The sequence below is a fragment of the Rhinopithecus roxellana genome, chromosome 5 (genome assembly GCF_007565055.1).
Source record: "Rhinopithecus roxellana isolate Shanxi Qingling chromosome 5, ASM756505v1, whole genome shotgun sequence".
NCBI classification, from domain to species: Eukaryota; Metazoa; Chordata; class Mammalia; order Primates; family Cercopithecidae; genus Rhinopithecus; species Rhinopithecus roxellana.
Window position 1 is genome coordinate 39,476,394 of NC_044553.1, and position 22,925 is coordinate 39,499,318.

Consider the following 22,925-nt stretch of genomic DNA (forward strand, 5'->3'; position numbering starts at 1 on the left):
CACAGGTATATATCTTCTTGGACACAGATGAAGTCAGCTCAGAAATACAAGCAATAAGTAGGAGACTTCTTTACTTCCCTAAAGATCATCTTTGATGAATGTTAAATTATTTCATAACAGGGAAAGTTGCTCTACCTGGGCAGTAGTTAAAGCATTGCACATAGAACAAATGGCTTCTGCATCATCATCTGTTTTCTTTTTCACTTGCAAAAGTTGAGCAGCCTGAATGAGAGGTTCCAGGGTTTCTTTAGCCCCACTGTTCATCAGATTCTTGTCACGCAGCCATTCTTCAAGTTGACTGACATTGTACCTATGCAAAAAAAAAAAAAAAAAAAAAAAAGAGAAAGAGATACAGAGAATGCAAATTTGCTGAATGTTGTCAAAAATGTCTTAATTTTTTTTTTGTGTGGCCTTGTCAGGATTTATGTTAAAATGACAGGCAGTATTTTTGTTCAATTTTCTTAAATCTCATCAGCTGTGCTTAAAAATTTATTATAGTCATGAAGATTATAATCATTATATAAGATTAAATGACAAGATAATGTAATTCTCTTTAATGGAAGATGGAAGTGAAGACATTATGGCAAAAGTTATTAGACTTGCTAATAAACAAAATAGAATACATAATGTAACTCTGTCTTTATTGGTGGGCCGGCCAGAAAACACTTTGTGGCTTCTCTTACAATTTCAGAGCTGGGTTACTGTTGCAGGGTGAGACTTAATAATCCTTGAAGTACTCTCTCTTAAAACAAACTTCAAATCAGATAACTGAATAACCAGAAGCCCCACATATACCCGTGCTCAAGCCTTAAGGGAAGAGCCTAGGAGATGAAGATGGTGGCCTGAGAAAGCTCCAGGATGAAGGGAGAGAGAGGCAAGGGAGGGCCACTGGAAGAGACAAGGACTCCAAATGGGGACAGAGACAAACTACAAAGACACTGAGGTTTCACGAAGCAGCCAACCAAGTGGCAGCGGTCTGAAGACTGAGGTCAATGGACACACAATCAGCACTTAGCACCCAGGCAAATAGGGGCCAGCATAATATTGCCACAGGCGGCTCCACATTTCCATGCAGAGAAATACGTTCCACTATCTGAGAGGAAAGCATTATTGTCTTAAAATTCACTACAATTCAGTGTGAGTCAGGATGGAAAATTTGAAAAGAATGCTAAGAGTTCCTGAGATTGAGTAACCACTAAGACTTTCATAGGAGAAATCATTTTTCCCTCCTCTTGGTGAATATTCTAGCTGTTTTAAAATAAAAATGTGTGTCCCGGCATGGTGGCTCACACCTGTAATCCCAGCATTTTGGGAGGCCGAGGCAGGTGGATCACCTGAGGTCAGGAGTTCGAGACCATCCTGACCAACATGGTGAAATCCCGTTTCTACTAAAAATACAAAAATTAGCCGGGCGTGGTGGCACATGCCTGTAATCCCAGTTACTTGGGAGACTGAGGCAGGAGAATTGCTTGAACCCGGGAGGCAGAGGGTACAGTGAGCCAAGATCATGCCATTGTACTCCAGCCTGGGCAACAAAGAGCGAAACTCCATCTCAAAAAAATAAAAAATAAAAAATTTGTAAAAAAAATTATGTTACAATAATGAGGTTATGCTGAGTAGTGGGCATAAAATTAAGTGTAGCTTTTCTTAAAATATAGAGGGGGGGATATTGTAAGAATTAGTAAAAGAAAAACATCTATTAGACCTGTTCTTGTTGTCATAGGTACAAAAAGGTATTTTTCCAAAAATATATTTCTAAAAGCAATCAAACATTAGAAATATTCATTATTATAATTTAATAATTTCTTATTGTATAATTAAAACACACACATAAGGAGAGGAAGCAGCTATCTCATCTTTGTGTATGTTTGCATCATCTCTTCACTCCCCCAAATAAGAAAGCTTCACAGTGGAGTAGGGTTTCCTATCAAGAATGTGAAGAACCCTTTGGCAGGGTACAAACAGGGAGCAATAATGAGATGTGGGCCGGGCGCGGTGGCTCAAGCCTGTAATCCCAGCACTTTGGGAGGCCGAGACGGGTGGATCACGAGGTCAGGAGATCGAGACTATCCTGGTCTGCACGGTGAAACCCCCGTCTCTACTAAAAAATACAAAAAAAAAAAAAAAAAAAAAAAAACTAGCCGGGCGAGATGGCGGGCGCCTGTAGTCCCAGCTACGCCGGAGGCTGAGGCAGGAGAATGGCGTAAACCCGGGAGGCGGAGCTTGCAGTGAGCCGAGATCGCGCCACTGCACTCCAGCCTGGGCGACAGAGCTAGACTCCGTCTCAAAAAAAAAAAAAAAAAAAAAAGTAATAATAATAATAATAATAATAATGAGATGTGGAGAAATCCAGCCAGGCAAGGGAAAGTGGCTCCGTGCCAGTTTCTCCCTTGCCGCTTGGCCGCATGGCATCAGACATGAGATGCAGGGACTGAAAACAAGCCATCAGCTCTCCACAACCCTGGCAGGCCAGCTGGGCAGCAAAACGAGACTGTCGCAGGTGTTGGTGTTTGCTCACCTGATCTGCATGCCTTTACTCCAGGAGCACATGTCCTTCCGCAGGAGTAGGTTGTTCAGGGTGATGGCCCCCACTATGTAGAACATCTGCTTGACCACCTGCTTGATCAATTCAGGGTCCATGCCGTGCTGACACATAACTGAGTGGAAGGAGTTGAGCTGCCGGAGGATGGAGTCCAGTGTGTAGGTGCCCTCATCGGCGATACTGGAGGTTCGCTTTCTCAACCCTGTGGGCTTCACCCCGGACACGCCCTGAATCGTTTCATGTTCCAGCATGCCTGAGACTGCAGGAGTATTTCAATTGTTAGAGGAGAAGATGTGGAAGGAAACCTTTCATGTGCACACATCCATGTGCACAAACACACACACATTCAACTTAGGAAAATTAGCTGGGCGCAGTGGCTCACGCCTGTAATCCCAGCACTTTGGGAGGCCGCTGAGGTGGGTGGATCACTGGAGGCCAGGAGTTCAAGACCAGCCTGGCCATGATAAGGAAACCTCATATCTACTAAAAATACAAAAATTAGCCAGATGTGGTAGCGTATGCCTGTAATCCCAGTTACTCAGGAGGCTGAGGAAGGACAATCACTTGAACCTGGGAGGCAAAGCGTGCAGTGAACTGAGATCGCACCTCTGGGCTCCAGTCTGGGTGACAGAGCAAGACTCCATCTCAAAAAAAAAAAAAGGAAGGAAGGAAGGCAGGAAGGAGGGAGGGAGGGAGGGAGGGAGGGAAGGCAGGAAGGAGGGAGGGAGGGAGGGAGGGAGGGAAGGCAGGAAGGAGGGAGGGAGGGAGGGAAGGCAGGAAGGAGGGAGGGAGGGAGGGAGGAGGGAAGGCAGGAAGGAGGGAGGGAGGGAGGGAAGGCAGGAAGGAGGGGAGGGAGGGAGGGAGGGAAGGCAGGAAGGAGGGAGGGAGGGAGGGAGGGAAGGCAGGAAGGAGGTAGGGAGGGAGGGAAGGCAGGAAGGAGGGAGGGAGGGAGGGAGGGAAGGCAGGAAGGAGGGAGGGAGGGAGGGAGGAAGGCAGGAAGGAGGGAGGGAGGGAGGGAGGGAAGGCAGGAAGGAGGGAGGGAGGGAGGGAGGAAGGCAGAGGAGGGAGGGGAGGGAGGGAAGGAAGGAAGGCAGAAGGAGGGAGGAGGGAGGGAAGGAAGGAAGGCACGAAGGAGGGAGGGAGGGAGGGAAGGAAGGAAGCACGAAGGAGGGAGGGAGGGAGGGAAGGAAGGAAGGCACGAAGGAGGGAGGGAGGGAGGGAAGGAAGGAAGGCACGAAGGAGGAGGGAGGGAGGGAAGGAAGGAAGGCACGAAGGAGGGAGGGAGGGAGGGAAGGAAGGAAGGCACGAAGGAGGGAGGGAGGGAAGGAAGGAAGGAAGGAAGGAAGGAAGGAAGGAAGGAAGGAAGGAAGGAAGGAAGGAAGGAAGGAAGGAAGGAAGGAAGAAAAGAAGGAAGGAAAATGATCTGGGTGCCAAAATACAGGGAAAAGGAACTTCACTACAAAAGGGCTTCTGGATTTTAAACTTTACTGAAGGAATAATTCTTAAATGTAAAACTTTACTATGAATTTAAGTAAACTTAACGGTGTCTTTTCTAAAATAAGAAGAGTAAGAAGCAGTAGCCTTGTGATAGCACAAGTGTGTATGTCTTGGGTGGGCTTTTGAGAGTGGTTGGTAGCAGTTAGGGTTAAGATAAGCATTCTCCATGTTATCTGAGCCTCAGAGGCAAAAACAGTAAGAAAGGCAGGGCACTGACAATCATCTTGGAGAAGACATGGTAGAGGGGAGTGGTATGGGGCTGGAGAGCTGCGCCCTTCCTTATTCTGGGCTTCCCACAATAGCAGTGGGCCCTTGGGCTGACCTCCGTCTCCCAGGATTCGTCTTCTCATCTGTGGCCTGGCTGCTTCCCTGTTGTGCTCTCTTAGCATTTGGCTTATGCTTCCCCTAGGATGTTTCTGAGGGGTCCACTCCCTGTGAGTCCCTTGAGAGCAAAGGCCACGTCTGGTTCATCTTGCTATTTAATTGTGCTAAACATAGATTCCCTAGAACTGGCACGTTTGTTGTTGCTGTTAAATGACTGGGAGATAGGAGTAGGGATTTAGATTGGGGCTTCTTTGAGGTGAACTTTTATTTTTTTTTTTGAGACGGAGTCTTGCTCTGTTGCCCAGGCTGGAGTGCAGTGGCAGGATCTCAGCTCACTGCAAGCTCCGCCTCCCGGGTTTATGCCATTCTCCTGCCTCAGCATCCTGAGTAGCTGGGACTACAGGCACCCGCCACCTCGCCCGGCTAGTTTTTTGTATTTTTTAGTAGAGACGGGGTTTCACCGTGTTAGACAGGATAGTCTCGATCTCCTGACGTCGTGATCCGCCCGTCTCGGCCTCCCAAAGTGCTGGGATTACAGGCTTGAGCCACCGTACCTGGTCGAGGTGAACTTCTTATTCAGCCAATAGAAACAGGCAAAGCAATAGAAAAATTGGCTGAAGCTGACCTTCTTGGTATCTGTGTTACCTCCTATATTTTCGCTGACCTAGGGTGCTTTACTGACTTTTTAAGGGACATCTGAAGAAAACATTGCCATCTCCCATGGCTTCCTCAGCTTTTGATGTCTCAAATAGCTAATTAACTGTGGCCTATGAAAGCAAAGGAAACACTATGAGCCCACAGAAGGGAAATGAAGAAGTTGTGGAAACATGGAAAATGCATGGATGGGGAAAGAAAGTGTAGCTGGAAGTAGCCTTAAGAGCCTGCTGATGGGCTGGGCGCAGTGGCTCACATCTGTAATCCCAGCACTTTGGGAGGCTGAGGTGGGTGGCTCACAAGGTCAGGAGATCGAGACCATCCTGGCTAACACAGTGAAACCCTGTCTCTACTAAAAATGCAAAAAAATAGCCAGGCGTGGTGGCGGGTGCCTGTAGTCCCGGCTACTCGGGAGGCTGAGGCAGGAGAATGGCGTGAACCCGGGAGGCAGAGCTTGCAGTGAGCTGAGATCATGCCACTGCACTCCAGCCTGGGTGACAGAGCCAGACTCCATCTTAAAAAAAAAAGAGATGCTGCTGATAATTTGCCAGAAGATAACAGTGTTTAGTAACTTAAAACAATTTTTTAAAATTCAATGCATTAAACTGAATTTAAACATTAAATATCAGGGAAGGAAACCAGAAACTACTGTTTCAGTCTTGTGGAAGTAGTGATTTTGATGCATCCCAGTTAACTATGGCTGGGTTTCTGGGATTCCTCAGCTAATTTTAGCCCTATTTTAGCCCTGTATCTTACTACTTTATGCTCCCCAAATGAATAGCTGCCCTGAAACATGTGCCACTGGAGGCTACTTATTGATGGGCACGAATGATAGGCAGGCTGCAATGCCCAGTGGGGCCCTGGCCTTACCAATCATTGGCTGAAGGATGTTCTCTAACACCCGCACGAGCTGCTGGTAGATCTGAATGGCCAGGTCACTCAGCACCTGCCGATACTCAGCCAGGTCAAAATTGGTGAGGCAGTGTTCATTCTGGCGAGATGTGTTGTGCTTCATAAAGCCCTAGAGTCATAATGCAAAGTTAATGAAACACGTGAAGTAACCTGTCTCTTCAGTTTAACTATCTCCGATTTGATCAGCATCTTCATGCTCTTTTCTGCTCTGTCCAAGGAGCTTCCCCACTAAAATGCCAGGACTGACATTCTGAAATGCTGATGTGTGTTTGTTCGCTTCCATCATACCCCCCTCCACTTCTTACTAGCTTTTCAATAATACCTAAACTTGGCAACCTAGCATTTAAGTCTTCCCAACAGCAATATCAATGAAACAAGTTGGAGGAACTTAACTAAAAAAATAAAATAAAATAAAATAAAATAAAATAAAATAAAATAAAAACGTGTTTCACTTCTGAAACAGCAGGCTTACTGTCAAACACTAAATTATCTAGAGTGCTAATCTCTTAACTTCAGTTCATTAAAGTCCTGTTCTTAAAAACTACACCCAAAGGACATATATAATCTTGAAATAGACCAATTTCTACAGAGACTGGTGAATACATACAAAAAGTTCCCTTTACTCTATTTCGTGGTACCCACACCATGGTTTTCAGTCAGAGGTTAGAAGGGAATCTTTGGTGGTATCTGTTAAAATGGAACTGAATGGGCGGCCCTTTTTCCAGTCACTTTGCAGTTTAACACGTTGCTTGCCTGACGCTACCTGATAAAGGCAAGTGCTTACTTTGAGGATTCTCCACACAGCCAAGCATCTGCCTCCTTACCACCTACTTAATGACTGGTCCAAAAGTGGGGACTGACAGGATGCAGTCAACAACCCCTCAGGGGGATTCTGGTCTGTTGGCCCCGTCTTCTCAGGGACCGGGCCTTGCTCATCTCTGTGTTTCCCATCATCTGCCAGGACAGGCCTGGGTCTTGGGGTGCTCGGGAAATGCTGCTGGGCACCTTCTCCGCTGCCCTCCTGGCAAAGGGATGGGAGGCATGGAGGGCAGTTGGTCAGGGTCATGGGCCCTCAACGGTGCCAGATCCAGGATCCCAGCTCTGCTCCTTGTGGCCAAGAGGACTTGGGCAAATCAATGAGCCCCAGTGAGCCTTGGCTTCCTCATCTGTAAAAGTGGGCTATAATTCCTACCTCACAGAGATGCTGTAAGAATTAATGATCATAAATAACACCATGTATAATAAGTGCTGTCTGACACATACTAAGCAGCCCTTAATGGTCATTATTAACATTCTACATAGTTTTGAAATATTTGAAGTCTATCAAACAACTAATGAACACATCCCTACAAACAAAAACAATAGAGATTTTTTTGGACAAATTGAAAGACATGATCTTTGACCACCTTTTAAGGTATTGTGGCAAGCCAAAACTGATTAGTTTCTTTAAATAGTTCACTATTCTGATACTAGCTCTTGAAATGCCCACTAAAACATACTGACAAAAAGTTTCACTTCTGGTAACTATACACTGACCAATGCTCATTTTATTTTTCTCTATGCTTTCTCATAATGTGAAGAAGAAACTATCATTCTCCAAATCACTGTTTCATAGATAGTGAACATCGAACAAAGCAATGAACTTCCAAGCCACCTCTAAATTTGGGTTTCTAAATAAAGAAATGGTTAAACATTTTGTGCTTTTAAATTTTTCCTTAAAAAGGTCAGAGAAAGTATAGCATGCTGATTTTGTAATCAAGGTTTTCTCACCTCTTCTCCACTGTACTGCTTCAAGCAGTGCAAAAATCGGCATGTGTTAGAGAGCCAGAAGGAGACGGTTTCAAAATCATCACCTCTTTTCTGAAAGAGAGAATAATTCTAAATTTGCCTTTTCCTTAGGGAAATAACCTAAAAAAAATTGAACAGATACCAAAAGACCCATTTCTTTCAGTTACCATTATAAACAATTATAAAAATAGATCACATTACAGTTGTAAAGTCTTATGTCATTGCTAGCAGAATGTCAGCCACCAGGTTCATTAGTTGTTGCTTTGCTTACTATTCACTTTTTTGGCATAGAAAATTAAACTGATGTGAATTTAGCTGTTTCTTTAAGCAGAAAAAAATTCACCCAGCCGGGCACGGTGGCGCACACCTGTAATCCCAGCACTTTGGAAGGCTGAGGTGGGTGGATCACCTGAGGTCAGGAGTTCGAGACCAGCCTGGCCAACATGGCGAAACCCCATCTCTACCAAAAATACAAAAATTAGCTGGGCGTGGTGGCACATGCCTGTAATCCCAGCTACTTGGGAAGCTGAGGTAGAAGTATCACTTAAGTCCAGGAGGCGGAGATTGCAGTGCGCCAGGATTGTGCCACTGCACTCCAGCCTAGAGACAGAACAAGACTCTATCTCAAAAAAAAAAAAAAAAAATTCACCCAGCCACCACTGATCCAAACTCATGTCCGCCTTGGGGTTAATGATGGGAATCAGAACTAAAAGCAGAAAGAGGAATAACTAATATTGTGATAGAGAATTTGAAGCACTTAAACCCAGACAGATTAAAAATCTTGTCAAGGGTAAGACAAAATTTCTGAGCTGTGAATCCAGAGATGAGATGGAGGAAGTCCTGCGCTGAGCAGTACAGTCAGGGGAAAGCTGGTTGGCTCTTCACCAGGACTGGGCCACCGTGGCAGGAAGAAGAGAGACTCATTGTGCCTGAAAAAGCTGTCAGGTCTGGGAATACTTCCCAGGAGCTGCATGGCAGACATACTTGGAAGGACCATGCATTTGTCAACTAAACCATTTGGATGAACTAATCCCAGTTTGTATATGGGAAGTCACAGAAATATCAATGTTTGCCTACACTTTTTCTCAGAAAACCTTGCAAAGGAAAACCAGAATAGTTTACCTAGGACAGGTGCCTAGCATTAAATGGTCTTAGAAGCTCATTTTTTTTTGCAGGAAATCAATATATTCCAGTAACTCTACTACCATATCACAACAAAACCCAGGTTCTTAGAATCTGTATGAGAGTATCTGCCTTTGGTTTCTTGGTAGCGGCTTTATGCAGTAAAAGTGCACAGGATATATCATGGGGAAAGATGGGTTTCTCATCTTTTTTTTTTACATAAATAAAATCACCTTTTTAAGAAAGTACAAAGCACTCTTGAATTTTGTAGAATACTCCCCTAAAAAGACTTTTAAGAAAAAAAATCCTAGAGGATATCAAACCTAACTAAGTCTTTTCAACAGAGACAGAATTACTGCACTCAGGTCCTGACTTTACCACTAAGTAAATATCCAAAAGACCTAGCTATGTAGTCTTCCAATGTCAGAGGACTGTGAATAAAATAAGTAAAATAATAAATTATTTACTGCCAGTAAATACAATCTTATTACATCCCCAAACACAGAAAATCATCCTATAGTTTAAGTGCAGATTTGACTAAAAATAACTCTGCCTCTTCCAAAAATCTGGATTACAACTGTTCCTAGCGGAGGCTCTGGGCTAAGCTGACAAAGGCAATGAATGCAGATTGGGAAAATGTGCTGGTCACTGTCAGGCTATGGGAGAGCGTCACTAAAGCACCAATCTAGACTGTCTTCACTGAAGTCTACACAAGTCAAACTGCAGAGATCCTCAGAATAGTCCCAGCTGGATGTAACGGCACCTATACTAAACAGTTACCAGATAAAGGTGATTAAAACCTAAGGAGAAGACTTCATTCTAGAAATAATCCAGCATCTGTTTTCATTAGTGGGCTCCAGCCTTTGCTAACCCCCCTTTTTTTTTTTTTGGAGACAGACTCACTCTGTTGCCAAAGTTGAAACAGGTATGCAACACAAATATACAATTCAAAACTGGGATGTGAGACAAATGCACATTAATTTTAAATGGTATTAAAGAGTGCTATTAAAGAGTGTTATGTTCTAGTGCCCACTCGTTTTTAATCTTTACAGAATTTGGTACAATAGTCAAACCAGATAAGCATCTTCTTGCAATTATGATGAGAGAAAGAAAACTTTATGATTTAGTTTTTTCTCTCTCTAGGAGTTGGCCTAAGAAGTAGCAAAACTTGTAGTTTATCTAAGTACAATATTGCATCAACACACTCAAAATAAAATGAGTTATGTTGGGAAGACATTCATCAATTTTTAACTGTTAAATCTTCAGAAACTCCATGCGTTAGTAACCACTGTAGAATGTTAACTACAGAAAGTATCTGCACAATAGGGACCAAGAGAGAACCAGCATTTATCAAAAGTTTGCTCCCCAGGGCTGACGGAGGGAGGAACGGGGAGTTAGCATTTAATGGGTACTGTGTTTCAGTTGGGGAGAATGAAAAAGCTCTGGAGATGGATGGTGGTGATGGCTGTACAACAGTGTGAACACATTTAATGCCACATAACTGTACACTTAAAAATGGTGAATATGGCAAATTTTATGTTATGTATGTTTTACCTAATTTTTTTTTAAGTTCATAAAAGAAGTCTTAGATTTGAAAGAGTCCACTGGCACGCTGACTATCCACTTACCTTTACCCTAAAAGCTCTCATTAAGTTTGATAATCCGAAAGCAAAGTACCTGGAACACATGATCTTAGCTCCTCACAGCAACACTGAGTTAAAACTAAGGCTGTGCTCACTGTTTCTCTGGAGTCAAGAGGGGGATTATGCAAGGTGACTCAGTGACTACTGAGTTGTGTAGGCTTTCTGCTCAGTTATATAATTTTTGCTGTCTTTTCCAAGTCTTTCCTTTCTGATTAGCATCTGTGTGTTGCTTCCCACATGGAACCAGGCATTTTAGGCAACAGGGAAAATTATGGGGTGAGGTGGAGAAAAAGTTGGAAGAAAAATTGTAATGTTTTATCAGACATCTTTTTATATGAATGAGCCATATCTTAAACTTATTTAACATCTATTTTAATTTCAGCATCACATTCCCTGTATATATGAACTCTACTAAATATTTTTTAGTTCTAAGTAAAACCTCAAACTATATCTGTCCATGAATAAACTTAGTTTACTGCACAATTAAATGCAGTTATGTCAAGTTGATTTTGATTACTGTTCAACTTGAGCCCTGTTTTGAAAGAAGGCAGATGGACATATTCAAGGAAGAGCATTTCCTCCAGTGGAAGTTTTCACTCAAGACTGAAAAGTGGCGGGGTGCAGTGGCTCACGCCTGTAATCTCAGTACTTTGGGAAGTTGAAGGGGGAGGATCACTTGAGCCTAGGAATTGGAGACCAGCCTGGGCAACACAGTGAGACCCTGTCTCTACAAAACATAAAAAATTAGCTGGGCGTGGTGGCGTACAACTGTGGTCTCAGATACTTGGGAGGCTGAGCTGAGAGGATCGCTTGATCCTGGGATTGCACTGGGGCTGCAGTTGAGCTGAGATTGTACTACTGTACTTCAGCCTAGGTGACATAGCAAAACCCTGTCTCAAAATAGATAAGTAAGTAAATAAAAATTGGAAAGTTAGTCACAAGCAACTTAGCTAAATTCTAAGGAAGGAAAAGCAATCTGCAGATTCTGTCATCATTAACAATTCATGATGAGAATTTTGTTGAACAGGAACTGACCTTCAATACTTTTTTGATGCTGTTAATTGTTGATGTTAGCAACGACCTTACTTTCTGATCATCATTCAGGTAGTCAGCATGTCGAACACACATAAACAGGATATATGCTGGTAATCCTGGAATTAAATTGACTGCTACACCACGTGGCTTCAGTTCTAAAAAAAGAAAAAATAATAATTTTATATAACATGGAAAATTTTCACAAGGCATGCATTGTGAGATATAAAAGCGCAGTTGTCATGTAAGAGTTCAATCATTCAAGGTAAGTAGGTAATATAAAAAGCTGTATTTTAATGGCTCTTTAAGTAGAAAAATTCTGGAGTGTGGGGCATGTCTATATAATGACAACTCTCAAACTGTTATCTCCTGCGCTGACTTTTCCCTTGAACTCCAGTCTCACTATCAACCGCCTTCTTGACAACTCTACTCAGGCACATGAAACTAAGCCTCTCCCAAACCAAACTCTTGCTTCCCTAAGGAACCTACTTTTTTGGAAGTTGTCCCCATCTTAGTAAGTAAATGGCAGCTCCAGTCTTCCAGTACCCTAGATTACAAACCTCATCCTCATTTTTGACTCCTTTCTTTTCTTGTACCACATATCCAATCCATCAACAAACCCTGTTGGCTCTATCTACAAAATACGTCCAAAATCCAGCTACTTCTCACTGCTTCTACCAGCTACAGATGTCCCATGGAGGCTACCATCATCTCCTGCTGGGCTGCTGCAATAGCTCCCTAACTGGCCTCCCTAATTCATCTCTCGTTCCCCAGTAGTGCATTTTCCATACAACAATCAGAGCCATTCTTTCAGAAAATGTTGGTCAGATCATGTCACTCTTGTTCTGAGAATCCTCCAAGCAGCTTCTCATGTCATGCATTTATAAAAGTCAAAATCCTCACCATAGTTCATGGGATCTGGCCCTATTCCCCTTCCCCACTCCAGCTCACTCTGCTCCAGTCAAATGGGTCTCCTTGCTGTTGGTTAAACATGCCAGGTATGCTCCCCGCCCAGGGCCTACATGCTTACTGTTTTTCTGCCTTGAATGTTCTTTCCTCAGATATTAGCATGACTTGTTCGCTTACTTCCTTTGGTGTCTGTCCAAAGATCACCTTACCAAAGAGTGTTTCCTGACAATTTTACACAAACCAGTACACCTGCCTTCACTCTTTATTCTTTTTATTCCATCATATAATTGTTTATTTTGTTTTCTTTATTTCTCCACTGGAATGTAAACTCTGTAAACTGGGTATTTCACTTTGCTCATTACCTAGAAAATGCTTGGCACATAAGAGTTCATTAAACATGGCTGAACTGATAAATCTGTTAATTCTGTGCTTAAAAACCAGTGGCTCCTTAACATTTTTGCTAAATGAAATTCATGTTGAAACTTAAGCACCTGTGCAACTATATATAGTACTAAGTTTAATGCCAGGAACATTCAATCAGGTATAAGTGCCAACCCCATTGCTGTCACCTTGGCACCTGGCGGGAGGAATGCTGTGCAAAGGCTGAAAGGAGAGGTTTTTAGATTTTCACTTCACAACTTACGGTGTGTGCACTCTAATCATTTACCACCACCCTCTAAAAAGTCTTCTTGCAAAGCTGGTGGGCTCAGACCCAATCTTAAAGGCAGTGTGCTATTCTGAAAGGCTTTTTGCACTCCCACCTCATTTGTTCTGTCCATTCCTTCCTTTGTTAGAATCTTTTCCTTTTTTTCTTTCTTCCTTATTATTACACTGCTGTCCTTGACCTATTTAGTTGCAAACCTTTCTAGGGGAGTAAGGAAAAACTGAAATTCAGGAACCTAAATGGCTTAGAGCAGTTGTGCTCAACTGTGGTTACACTTGAGAATCTCTTAAGCTTTTTATTTTTATTTTTGAGACAGACTCTTGCTGTGTAGCCCAGGATGGAGTGCAGTGGTATAGTCACAGCTCACTGTAGTCTTGAACTCCTAGGCTTACATGATCCTCCCACCTTAGCCTCTTGAGTAGCTAGGACTACAGGCATGCACCAACACCTGGGTAATTTTTTTCTTTGTCTTTGGAGAGATGCGGTCTTGCTATGTTCCCGAGGCTGACCTTGAGGGGTTTGTTTTCCTTCCTTCCATCCTTCCTTCCTTCCGTCCGTCCTTCCTTCCTTCCGTCCTTCCCTCCCTCCTTCCTTCCTTCCATCCTTCCTTCCTTCCTTCCGTCCTTCCTTCCTTCCGTCCTTCCCTCTCTCCTTCCTTCCCTCCTTCCTTCTTCTTCTTCTTCTTTTTTTTTTTTTAAGTACTAGACATTGCCAGGTTCATCTCTATAGAGATTTTGATTTAACTAGGCAAGAGGGAGAGATACATCAGTATGGTTCAAAGCTTCCAGGTGATTCTAATGTGCAGCCAGGGCTGAGAAGACCTGATCTTGAGCAATCCTTGTAGGTGGGTCTGAGGCATGTGTCCCTGCAGTTGGACTGAAAGTGCTTGGTGTGGTCAGAACACTACTGCAACACTAGAATACATGGTACATGATGATGTCTAATGAAACCTATGCTGAATATCTCAAAAATTAGCGACTCGTTTTTCCCACCATTGACCCATGTGCCAGAGGAACTTTTATCCAATGCAGAAAATACTTGCCCAGAATCAGGTTCTTAACAAGTTTTTGCTCATCCTCCTTCTTGTATTCCAGCATTCCTTGGAAATCCTTTTCTTTTCTGGGAATGTTGACTGGTCGGATGGGTTCATCAATGATCTGTCCTGGGGATATGTTCTCCATCTGGCCCACTTTATGAGAAGTAAGAAAGGAGGAGAAAATGTTTTCCATATAAAAAACATGAGCGGTCTCCAAGTTCGTATAATTTTGAATGCATTCTACAACAACTGAAACTTGCCATATTTGCCACTTAGTTGCCTCCTCTTAAAATAATTTTTTTCATTAAAATTGGGTGAACAGATGGCAAAATTATATGGTAATCTTACTCTGAAAGCCACACCTGCCTAACTGTAAATTAACATCAAATAACCTTATATGATCCAAAACCTTTTTTATGTAATAAGGTTTACTTTTTAATAAGATTAAATGTCCAAAAGGTAAGTGGTTTAACAGATTTGTTAATTAATTGATACTAATCAGAAATGGTTAAACATATTTTGACTTTAATTCATAAGAGGAACAATCAATATCCTACAAAGGGGCAGAAGGAGCAGAAACAATTCCCCCTTGCTCTTGGCTCAATGACTTTAGTCATTAAAAGCAAAAGAATATTTACTTTAAATGTATTATTACAATCAGTTCAAAACACATACAGATAGCTGGTAGAAGAGTGTTTCTTCATACCACTTGGTCCAAAATGTATTATTTTTCACAAAGGACTCATATGGCAAAGACCTAATTTTCTCCTGCCACCCTCATTCCCAGAGAAATCATGAACAGATAAACTATCTCTATGTAGTATGATTTCCTAAATGTTATTATCTTTTATTTCTTTTTAATAGAATGGTAAAAATTCTACTTATGAAGTTGCAATCAATGAAGTATAACCACTGGCTTACAATGCTTTCAGATGTTAAAGATAGTCACTATTGTCAAGGGCAGCAGCTAGAGAAGAATTATGCTAAAGGTTCAAAAAAAAAGGTCTCCAATTTCATCTCAAAATTGAGACTTGAGTGGGAAATCCAACGAAAAGTAAAGGGACATATGAGTTATCACAGCCGCTGTGGAGATACTCGCTAGTAACCAGGTTTTTTATCCTTTTATCTACAGGGAGGGAGAGCGGTTAAGAGATTTGTTTAAGGGCAGATTAAGTTTGAGTTCTGAGATAGCTCTCAAACAAAATGCAGATCAGATGCAAAAACATTAGAAAGTTTAATATTGCTGACTCCACGAGGTGTCAGTAGTGCTTCTTGTGCCACTCTGGGTAATTTCCTGGGTTAGTTCTGAGAAGCCAGTCCCGCAGGAAGAGGTTATCACAGAGAACATCAGTACCTTCCAGTGCTCTTGCTTATATGGCACGGAGCCTGGTGACACACCGTCCACCTCAAGCTGCAGCAGCACACACTGGGACTATCAGCGCTGAAAATCTGGTTTAGGTGAAGTCACCACCATCCAGCAACACTATGATATCTAAAGAGTGGTCAGATTGTGATTGGACAGATCAGGGCTATGGCCATCTCCCATAATCTAGTTTTTCATATGCATGATCCAGTATGAAAGCCACGAGACTAACTCTAAAGTGTATTCTTCCATACAAGAGAAGAAGAGACTCAAGCTATTTGGTTTTACATAATTTCTGGTGTCTGTTTAAACATAATACCACAAGGACCTCTGAAGCAGCACACGGTGGCCTCTACAGATCATAAACCTGCACCTGCGTGTAAAAAACAAAATAATAAAACCCCTGCCATCTATGCCACTAGTAACTTTAAGCTGCACGTACAATTCCAAAAGGGGAAACTGGGAGAAAACAAGTTCAACACACCAGGCTTATCAATAAATGCACATATTTGGACTCCATGTAACCCAAAGAGCATATTTTAAACCTACTGATTTATCAAATCTTTGATGCTATCAGTTATGAAATACAGTATTTTATGTAACACTAAAAAAAATTGCCAACTAAACTATAATCCATCAACAATTGTAAGATACACCCCAATTTCGGAGATGTTAAAATGGGAAACACTGTGCACCTCAGAATTTGTGAAATACGATGAATACTTTTACTAAGAAAGTCATGTTTTAAAAGGAAGCTTCACCTTCCTTTTGCAAAATCTCTAACCAGGATATTTTTGGTGCTGTATAAAAATGTCAGATAAAATTTAACATACTCTCATTAAAAATTTTCTCTCTGCCTCTGAATTCTCCCTAGGGACTTAAGTCTTTGCAAAGCTCACAAATGAAATATAGATGTCAGTTCAATGTAACCTTGATTGGTTTAGCAGTATTATCCACTAATTAAAATAAAATGTTGCCCAGGCACAGTGACTCACGCCTATAATCCCAGGACTTTGGGAGACTAAGGTGGGCAGATCACCTGAGTTCAGGAGTTCAAGACCACCCTAACCAACATGGAGAAACCCCATCTCTACTAAAAATTAAAAAAAGTTAGCCGGGCATGGTGGTACATGCCTGTAATCCCAGCTACTTGGGAGGCTAAGGCAGGAGAATCGCTTGAACCTGGGAGGCAGAGGTTGCAGTGAGCCGAGATCACACCACTGCACTCCAGCCTGGGTGACGAAAGCAAAACTCCGCCTCCAAAATAAATAAATAATTAAATAGGCAACTAGCTAAGCCCTTTGCCCTTCTGCCTTCTGCCATGTAAGAACACAGCGTTCGTCCCCTTCGGAGGATCCAGCAACAAGGCACCTGCTGTCTTGGAAGCAGAAACCAGACACTCTGAACTTGCCAGTGCCTTGATCCTTCAGAACTCTGAGAAATAAATTTCTGTTCTTTATAAATCACCCAGTCTCAAGCACTTTGTTATAGCAGCCCAAAGGGACTGAGGAGCCCAATGATCAATTCTTCTAGGAAGGCCTGAACCAAGACTCTAGTTTCATTTTCTATATTCTTTATAAACTTGAGGGAACTATTTTGTCCTCAAAAAGGAAAGAAAATTGGAAAGTTTTAAAAAAATTTACTTTACTTTGGCACCAGGAAGATCTTCATCTCAAGTTTGAGACAATCAGATAAATTCCTAATAAGTAGAAAATTTCTGTGGGAAAATTTGACACAAAGGAGAGAAATCAGTGGCTCTTAGGTGTGTTTTCTAGTCCTGCCATTTCACCTGCTGCAAACATGGGTCACTTACAGGCCTTAGATTTTTCCTCTTAGGAAATAACTAATTAATTTCTAGAATCCCTTCAGGTCTTAATTTCTTGATTCTATGAAAATTAAGATGGATGAAAATACAGCACAAAGCAGATCAAAGTTTGAAACACTCTCCATTTAGCTATATAGTTTCTGCTAAAAAATTATACACGCTAACATTTTTTTTAAAGTCTCTGTTGGTTTTTTAAAAAGCCTCCTTAATTAAATGTAGCTTGTGGGAGGAGGCAAGAGTTGTGCTATTTTAAACCAAAAGGATTTAAGTGTATTGCAATACATTTAAAGAAAAGTATAAGATGTTTAGTTATTAGAAGGTGCCCGTATTTTCTGTGTAACAGGGACATACGAGGATGAAAAGTGTCACCTTGATTCTCTTCATTTGGGGTAGAAGCAGGGACACTGCACTCAGCAAGTGCCCAAGTCACATAAATCTATTTCATTTCATCCTCTAGATATGTATCACTTAACTCAAAATGTAACTCTTCTTAAGAACTATTATAACGTCTTTTTTGTTTTATCTATGAATTGCTATTCTCAAATGCTACTGTCTGGATAGTTTAAATGATGAGGTTGATTTCTGATTGACAATGGCTTAAGATTAGTAATATCTTAAAATAGTCTAACCCATCTCTTCAATTAAAAATATACATATCAAAGAAAACTAATAAGAATTATGTAAAATAATAAATGGCTTTTCTGTTTATCAAAATTTACTAAAGTATGGCAAAGGAATCATTAGGAGTTGAACAAAAAAAGAATCTCACATGTTAATACACTTAAAATCTGTTTTTTTCAAGCAAATACTCTGCTGTCTGATTATCATCTCATGATATAATTAGTGCAAAGTGCAAAAAGTTCTCTGAATAAAGATTTTTAAGTTCTGCTAATAGACATTATAGCTTGTGTGAGAGTGTGTGATTTGGAGGCTCAAATTTTAATGTAATACATAACTCACGTAATGCTAAAGGATTATATATAAAGTATGACTATAAAATAATCTTTCTGATTTCTAAACAAATATTTCAATATTTGTACATCCAACAGAGTAATATCCTTTACAAAGTAAATGTCGATGTTGCCATGTTATAAATATTTCTGAAACTTACTCATTCACTCAACAAACATTTATGGAATGACTATGAGATAGGTCGACACTATGCTAGGTGCTGTGAAAGCCAAGGGAAATAGAGATGTTTCCTATGCTCAGGAAGCTCAGAGTCTATTATGGAAGCCAGTAATTCAAACAGAAAAATTGCTAAAAATATGACATAGTGAAGACCATAAAAGATGTCAGCCAAACTGTGGTACACAGAGAGCAGAACCATAACGTCTGTCTGGGTAATCAGGAAAGGCTGCTCTTGAGGATGTGACATGTGACTCTGGTCTCAAAGGCTGAGCAGGACTTAACCAGGAGAAGCAGGATGACCAAACAGAAGGAGCAATTATGACAAGGCCTGGTATGTTGGAGGAATGAAAAACACACTTAGAGTTAATCATGATAGATTCTTTTGAACATCCTCAGTGATAGGGAATCTTCACTGTTTGAACCAAGCAAGAATTAGATGCAGAATGACAATGAGAGAAAATGATCAACATTTCACACAGGTTTGAAGGCAATTCCAAAAAGTGTCTCAAAATCCCTTAAGCAGTGAGAACACTGAAATAAGCTTAAAATTTGGCTTTAGGCTGGGAGCAGTGGCTCACACCTATAATCCCAGCACTTTGGGAGGCTGAGGTGGGTGGATCACGAGGTCAGGAATTTGAGATCAGCCTGGTCAACATGGTGAAATCCTGTCTCTACTAAAAATACAAAAATTAGCTGGGCATGGTGGCATGCACCTGTAATCCCAGCTACTCAGGAGGCTGAGGCAGAAGAATTGCTTGAACCCAGAAAGCAAAGGTTGCAGTGAGCCGAGATTGCACCACTGCACTCCAGTTTCAGCGACAGAGAAAGACTCTGTCTCAAAAAAAAAAAAAAAAAAAGAGTTTGGCTTTAGTCTTGTTCACTGCTAGATCCCTGTACCTATAACTCTTAACAAATAAACACACTAATAGAAAATATGAGATTCATTTCTATATAAATAATAACAACTGATATTTGGTTATTTCTCAAGGAGTTTTTTCATCTTCATCATATAGAAATCATGAGATGTTTTTAAAAATCTTATTTCTTTTTTTTTTTTTTTTTTTTTGAGACAGAGTCTCACTCTGTCGCCCAGGCTGGAGTGCAGTGGCCGGATCTCAGCTCACTGCAAGCTCCGCCTCCCGGGTTTACGCCATTCTCCTGCCTCAGCCTCCCGAGTAGCTGGGACTACAGGCGCCCGCCATCTCGCCCAGCTAATTTTTTGTATTTTTTTAGTAGAGACGGGGTTTCACCGTGTTAGCCAGGATGGTCTCGATCTCCTGACCTCGTGATCCGCTGGTCTCGGCCTCCCAAAGTGCTGGGATTACAGGCTTGAGCCACCGCGCCCAGCCAAAAAAATCTTATTTCTTTATTATAATTCATATTTTTCTTTTTTACTTCTCTTTTCTTTCCCCCATTAGACTGTAAGTTCTTTGAGGACAGACTCTGTCATACTCATCTTAGTATCCCTAATACTAAGAATAATAATAGTAACTAATAACTAAGTCACATGAAGCATTTTTACTATGTGTCGGTAACTCTTCTAAGTGTAATATACTTATTAGGTTGATGCAAAGGCATTTGCGGTTTCTGCCATTAAAAGTAATTGCCTTTGGACCAACCTAATAGCTCATTCAATCCTTATAAATCATGTCAGATAGATGCTATTATCTTTCTAATTTAACAGATGGGAAAGTAGAGGCATACAGAGGTTCAGAAACTTGCCCAATATCATATGATTAATAAGTAGAAGAGCTAGGATTTGAACCCAAGAAGCTTGACTCCAGAATCCACGTTCTTAACCCCTATGCTATACTGCCTAGGCACATTGTCTGGCATATGGAAGATATTCATTAGATGCTTACAGAGTAAAATCTGTAAATTATTACTACCATGAAAAAGAACACTTTTCTTTATCTAAAAATGTAAAATTCTACTTGACAGAGGTTAGGTTTGCCAAAAGTCATATGTTGTTATTATCCCTAATATTTGCATGCAAACCTCTATTAGGCCACTTACATAGCCTAAAGACTAGTTTAGGCCAAGACCCAAACCAAGACTCAGCAACTGTCATAAAAACATGTTTAAATACCTTCTAGTTCACCAATTTTTTTGGCAAATACTTTCAACTGCTTTTTCAGTTTACGGACCGTCTTATCCTGTTTTTCAAGTTGTTCCATCAAATCCTAAAGATCAAAAAGAGAAATATATCAGAAAGATTGAAACAGGCCTTCTAAAATGCATCAAGGGAAAACAGACACATATCACAGAAACAACATTGTTAGTTTTACATAAAAGCTCCAGAAAAGCTCGTTGGTGGAGCCACCACCTGGCTAAAACTGGCAGGCATGGGAAATGCAGCTATAATAAAAGCCATATGTTAAAATATACAACGCAGTAAAATCCTTTACAGCGTGATGGACAGCAGGCTCACCGCGGAGTCTTTCCAGTAGACTCCATGTGGGAAAATCAACTGAATACTTTGTAAAATGTATTGTTATTCCAGTAGAATGCTTTATTTTTATTTTTTATTTTTTTGAGACGGAGTCTCGCTCTGTCGCCCAGGCTAGAGCGCAGTGGCCGGATCTCAGCTCACTGCAAGCTCCGCCTCCCGGGTTTACGCCATTCTCCTGCCTCAGCCTCCCGAGTAGCTGGGACTACAGGTGCCCGCCACCTCGCCTGGCTAGTTTTTTGTATTTTTTTAGTAGAGACGGGGTTTCACCGTGTTAGCCAGGATGGTCTCGATCTCCTGACGTCGTGATCCGCCCGTCTCGACCTCCCAAAGTGCTGGGATTACAGGCTTGAGCCACCGCGCCCAGCCAGAATGCTTTTTTTTTTTAAAGGAAGACTGACTAGGCAAAAATAAATTTTGATGAATGCACAAAAAGGTCTGTGAGAAGAATGGTAGAATTTAGGTAGGAACTGACACTCCCCATGTGTGAAGCACTGTCTCTATGAGAGCCACCCTATGAGATTCTAAGATTAGCCTTGAAACTTAAGAAGAGTTCAGAAGTTTTGGGAATTAAAAGTTAAGTTGAAAAAAATAATCACAAAGAACAGGATAAAGAGTGGTCTGCTTAGCTAGGACCAAAGTGGCAAGTGGCATAAGGCATCTATAAAATCTTGCAGGTGATACAATTTTGCTTATACAGAAGAAAGGGGTATTTATGAATGCTTTATGCAAAAAGAGAAACAAAAGCAGTACACTTAAGGAGGAAGGTTAAAAAAAAGTCCATGATTATTGGCTATTTAAGAATTTGCTCAAATGACAGGCATGGTTAAAAACTCAATAATCAAAAAGAAAGTGGACAATAGAAGGCTCAGAAAGAGCTTAGAAGGGCTATGAGTCAGCAACGATGTGTGTGGTTTTTATTCAGGTTATGGAGAAGAAAGGCATTCCTAATACAAATATTCATTTTCCAGTTTAGACAGGAGTAGATTCAGCTACTAGGCCAACCATTCAAGGGTATAGTTGCTATCTCTTCAAAGTGTTAAGTTGTGCTTCTTGGATTTTACGTGATCTTTCAAATCACATTTTGCTTCCATCACACTGTAAGCCTAGTGTTAATAACAAACCAAACGTGACAACGGACTCAGGACACTGATAGAGGTGACACCACTGGCTAAAAGACAGCTGTGGGGAGAAACAGGTTTTGTGAAAAATGTGAAGAGACTTCCTGGGAGGGGGCAGGCAGCGGTGTGCTCTTCAGTTACAGAGAGCTAGAAGTAGCAAGGAAGACAGCGGAAAAGCACTATGGTTTTACATACAATCATCCGCTTGTAAAGGGAAATCCGATATGATTGATACTTCTTAGGTTCATCTGCATATAATTCCTCAAAATACTGAAAAAACAGGCACAATGGATATTTGTTTTTGTCTGTGTCTTTGAGGGGAATACTATCTTTCAGCAAAATCAATTTTAAAATATTTTAAAACACAAACAGTGAAACTATATATACTCGAAAGGCTCTGATTTGTCACCTTCCATTACCCTTTTATCTTTCTAGTATAGACTATTATAATTATACATGTACAGATGTTTCTTGTGTGATCAAAGGAAAGAGGCTGTGGCCAGGATGCCATCACTTAGCAGGCCCAGATAAGGCTGTCATTTCCCTCCTCCAACCTCCTGGCTTTTCACTCCCAGCCTCCCCCACGCATGATGCTCACAATTTGCTGCACTCATTTTTTTTTTTTTTTTTTCTGCCAGCAGCAGTGGCAAGAATAGGGGAGGCAAATATAATAAAAGTGAGAATAATAGCAATGTTAGCTCGTGAAGTTGGAGAGGCTGGTGGGAAGCTGTGCATCTTCCTTCGCTGAAAGACAGCATGGGGGAGGCCTGTGAAGCCTGTTCACTAGATGAGGTAGAAAAATCATTTTTGTGTTTTGTGTTGGTGGTAGGTAGGTGGGCAAGGTAGAGTTTCAAGAACACTAAGCCCAGGTCTCCTGCTGGGCTTTAATATCCTGCTCAAGTATTTCTTATAG

General features: G+C 41.3%; 1 protein-coding gene across 4 annotated transcripts in view; it reads right to left on the minus strand.

Moving 5' to 3' along the window:
• MYO5A (myosin VA) overlaps positions 1–22,925 on the minus strand; it is a 223,667-nt gene that overhangs the window by 8,288 nt on the left and 192,454 nt on the right. For 2 of the 4 annotated variants that reach the window (XM_030930343.1, XM_030930345.1), the window contains 8 exons: positions 22,208–22,282; positions 20,532–20,625; positions 14,130–14,276; positions 11,518–11,672; positions 7,700–7,789; positions 5,888–6,038; positions 2,519–2,801; positions 136–310 (listed from right to left, as the gene is read on the minus strand). In XM_030930343.1, the coding sequence (XP_030786203.1) occupies positions 136–310; positions 2,519–2,801; positions 5,888–6,038; positions 7,700–7,789; positions 11,518–11,672; positions 14,130–14,276; positions 20,532–20,625; positions 22,208–22,282 (1,170 nt within the window). The remainder of the gene's footprint in view (positions 1–135; positions 311–2,518; positions 2,802–5,887; positions 6,039–7,699; positions 7,790–11,517; positions 11,673–14,129; positions 14,277–20,531; positions 20,626–22,207; positions 22,283–22,925) is intronic. The other 2 variants (XM_030930344.1, XM_030930346.1) reach the window with 1 other exon arrangement.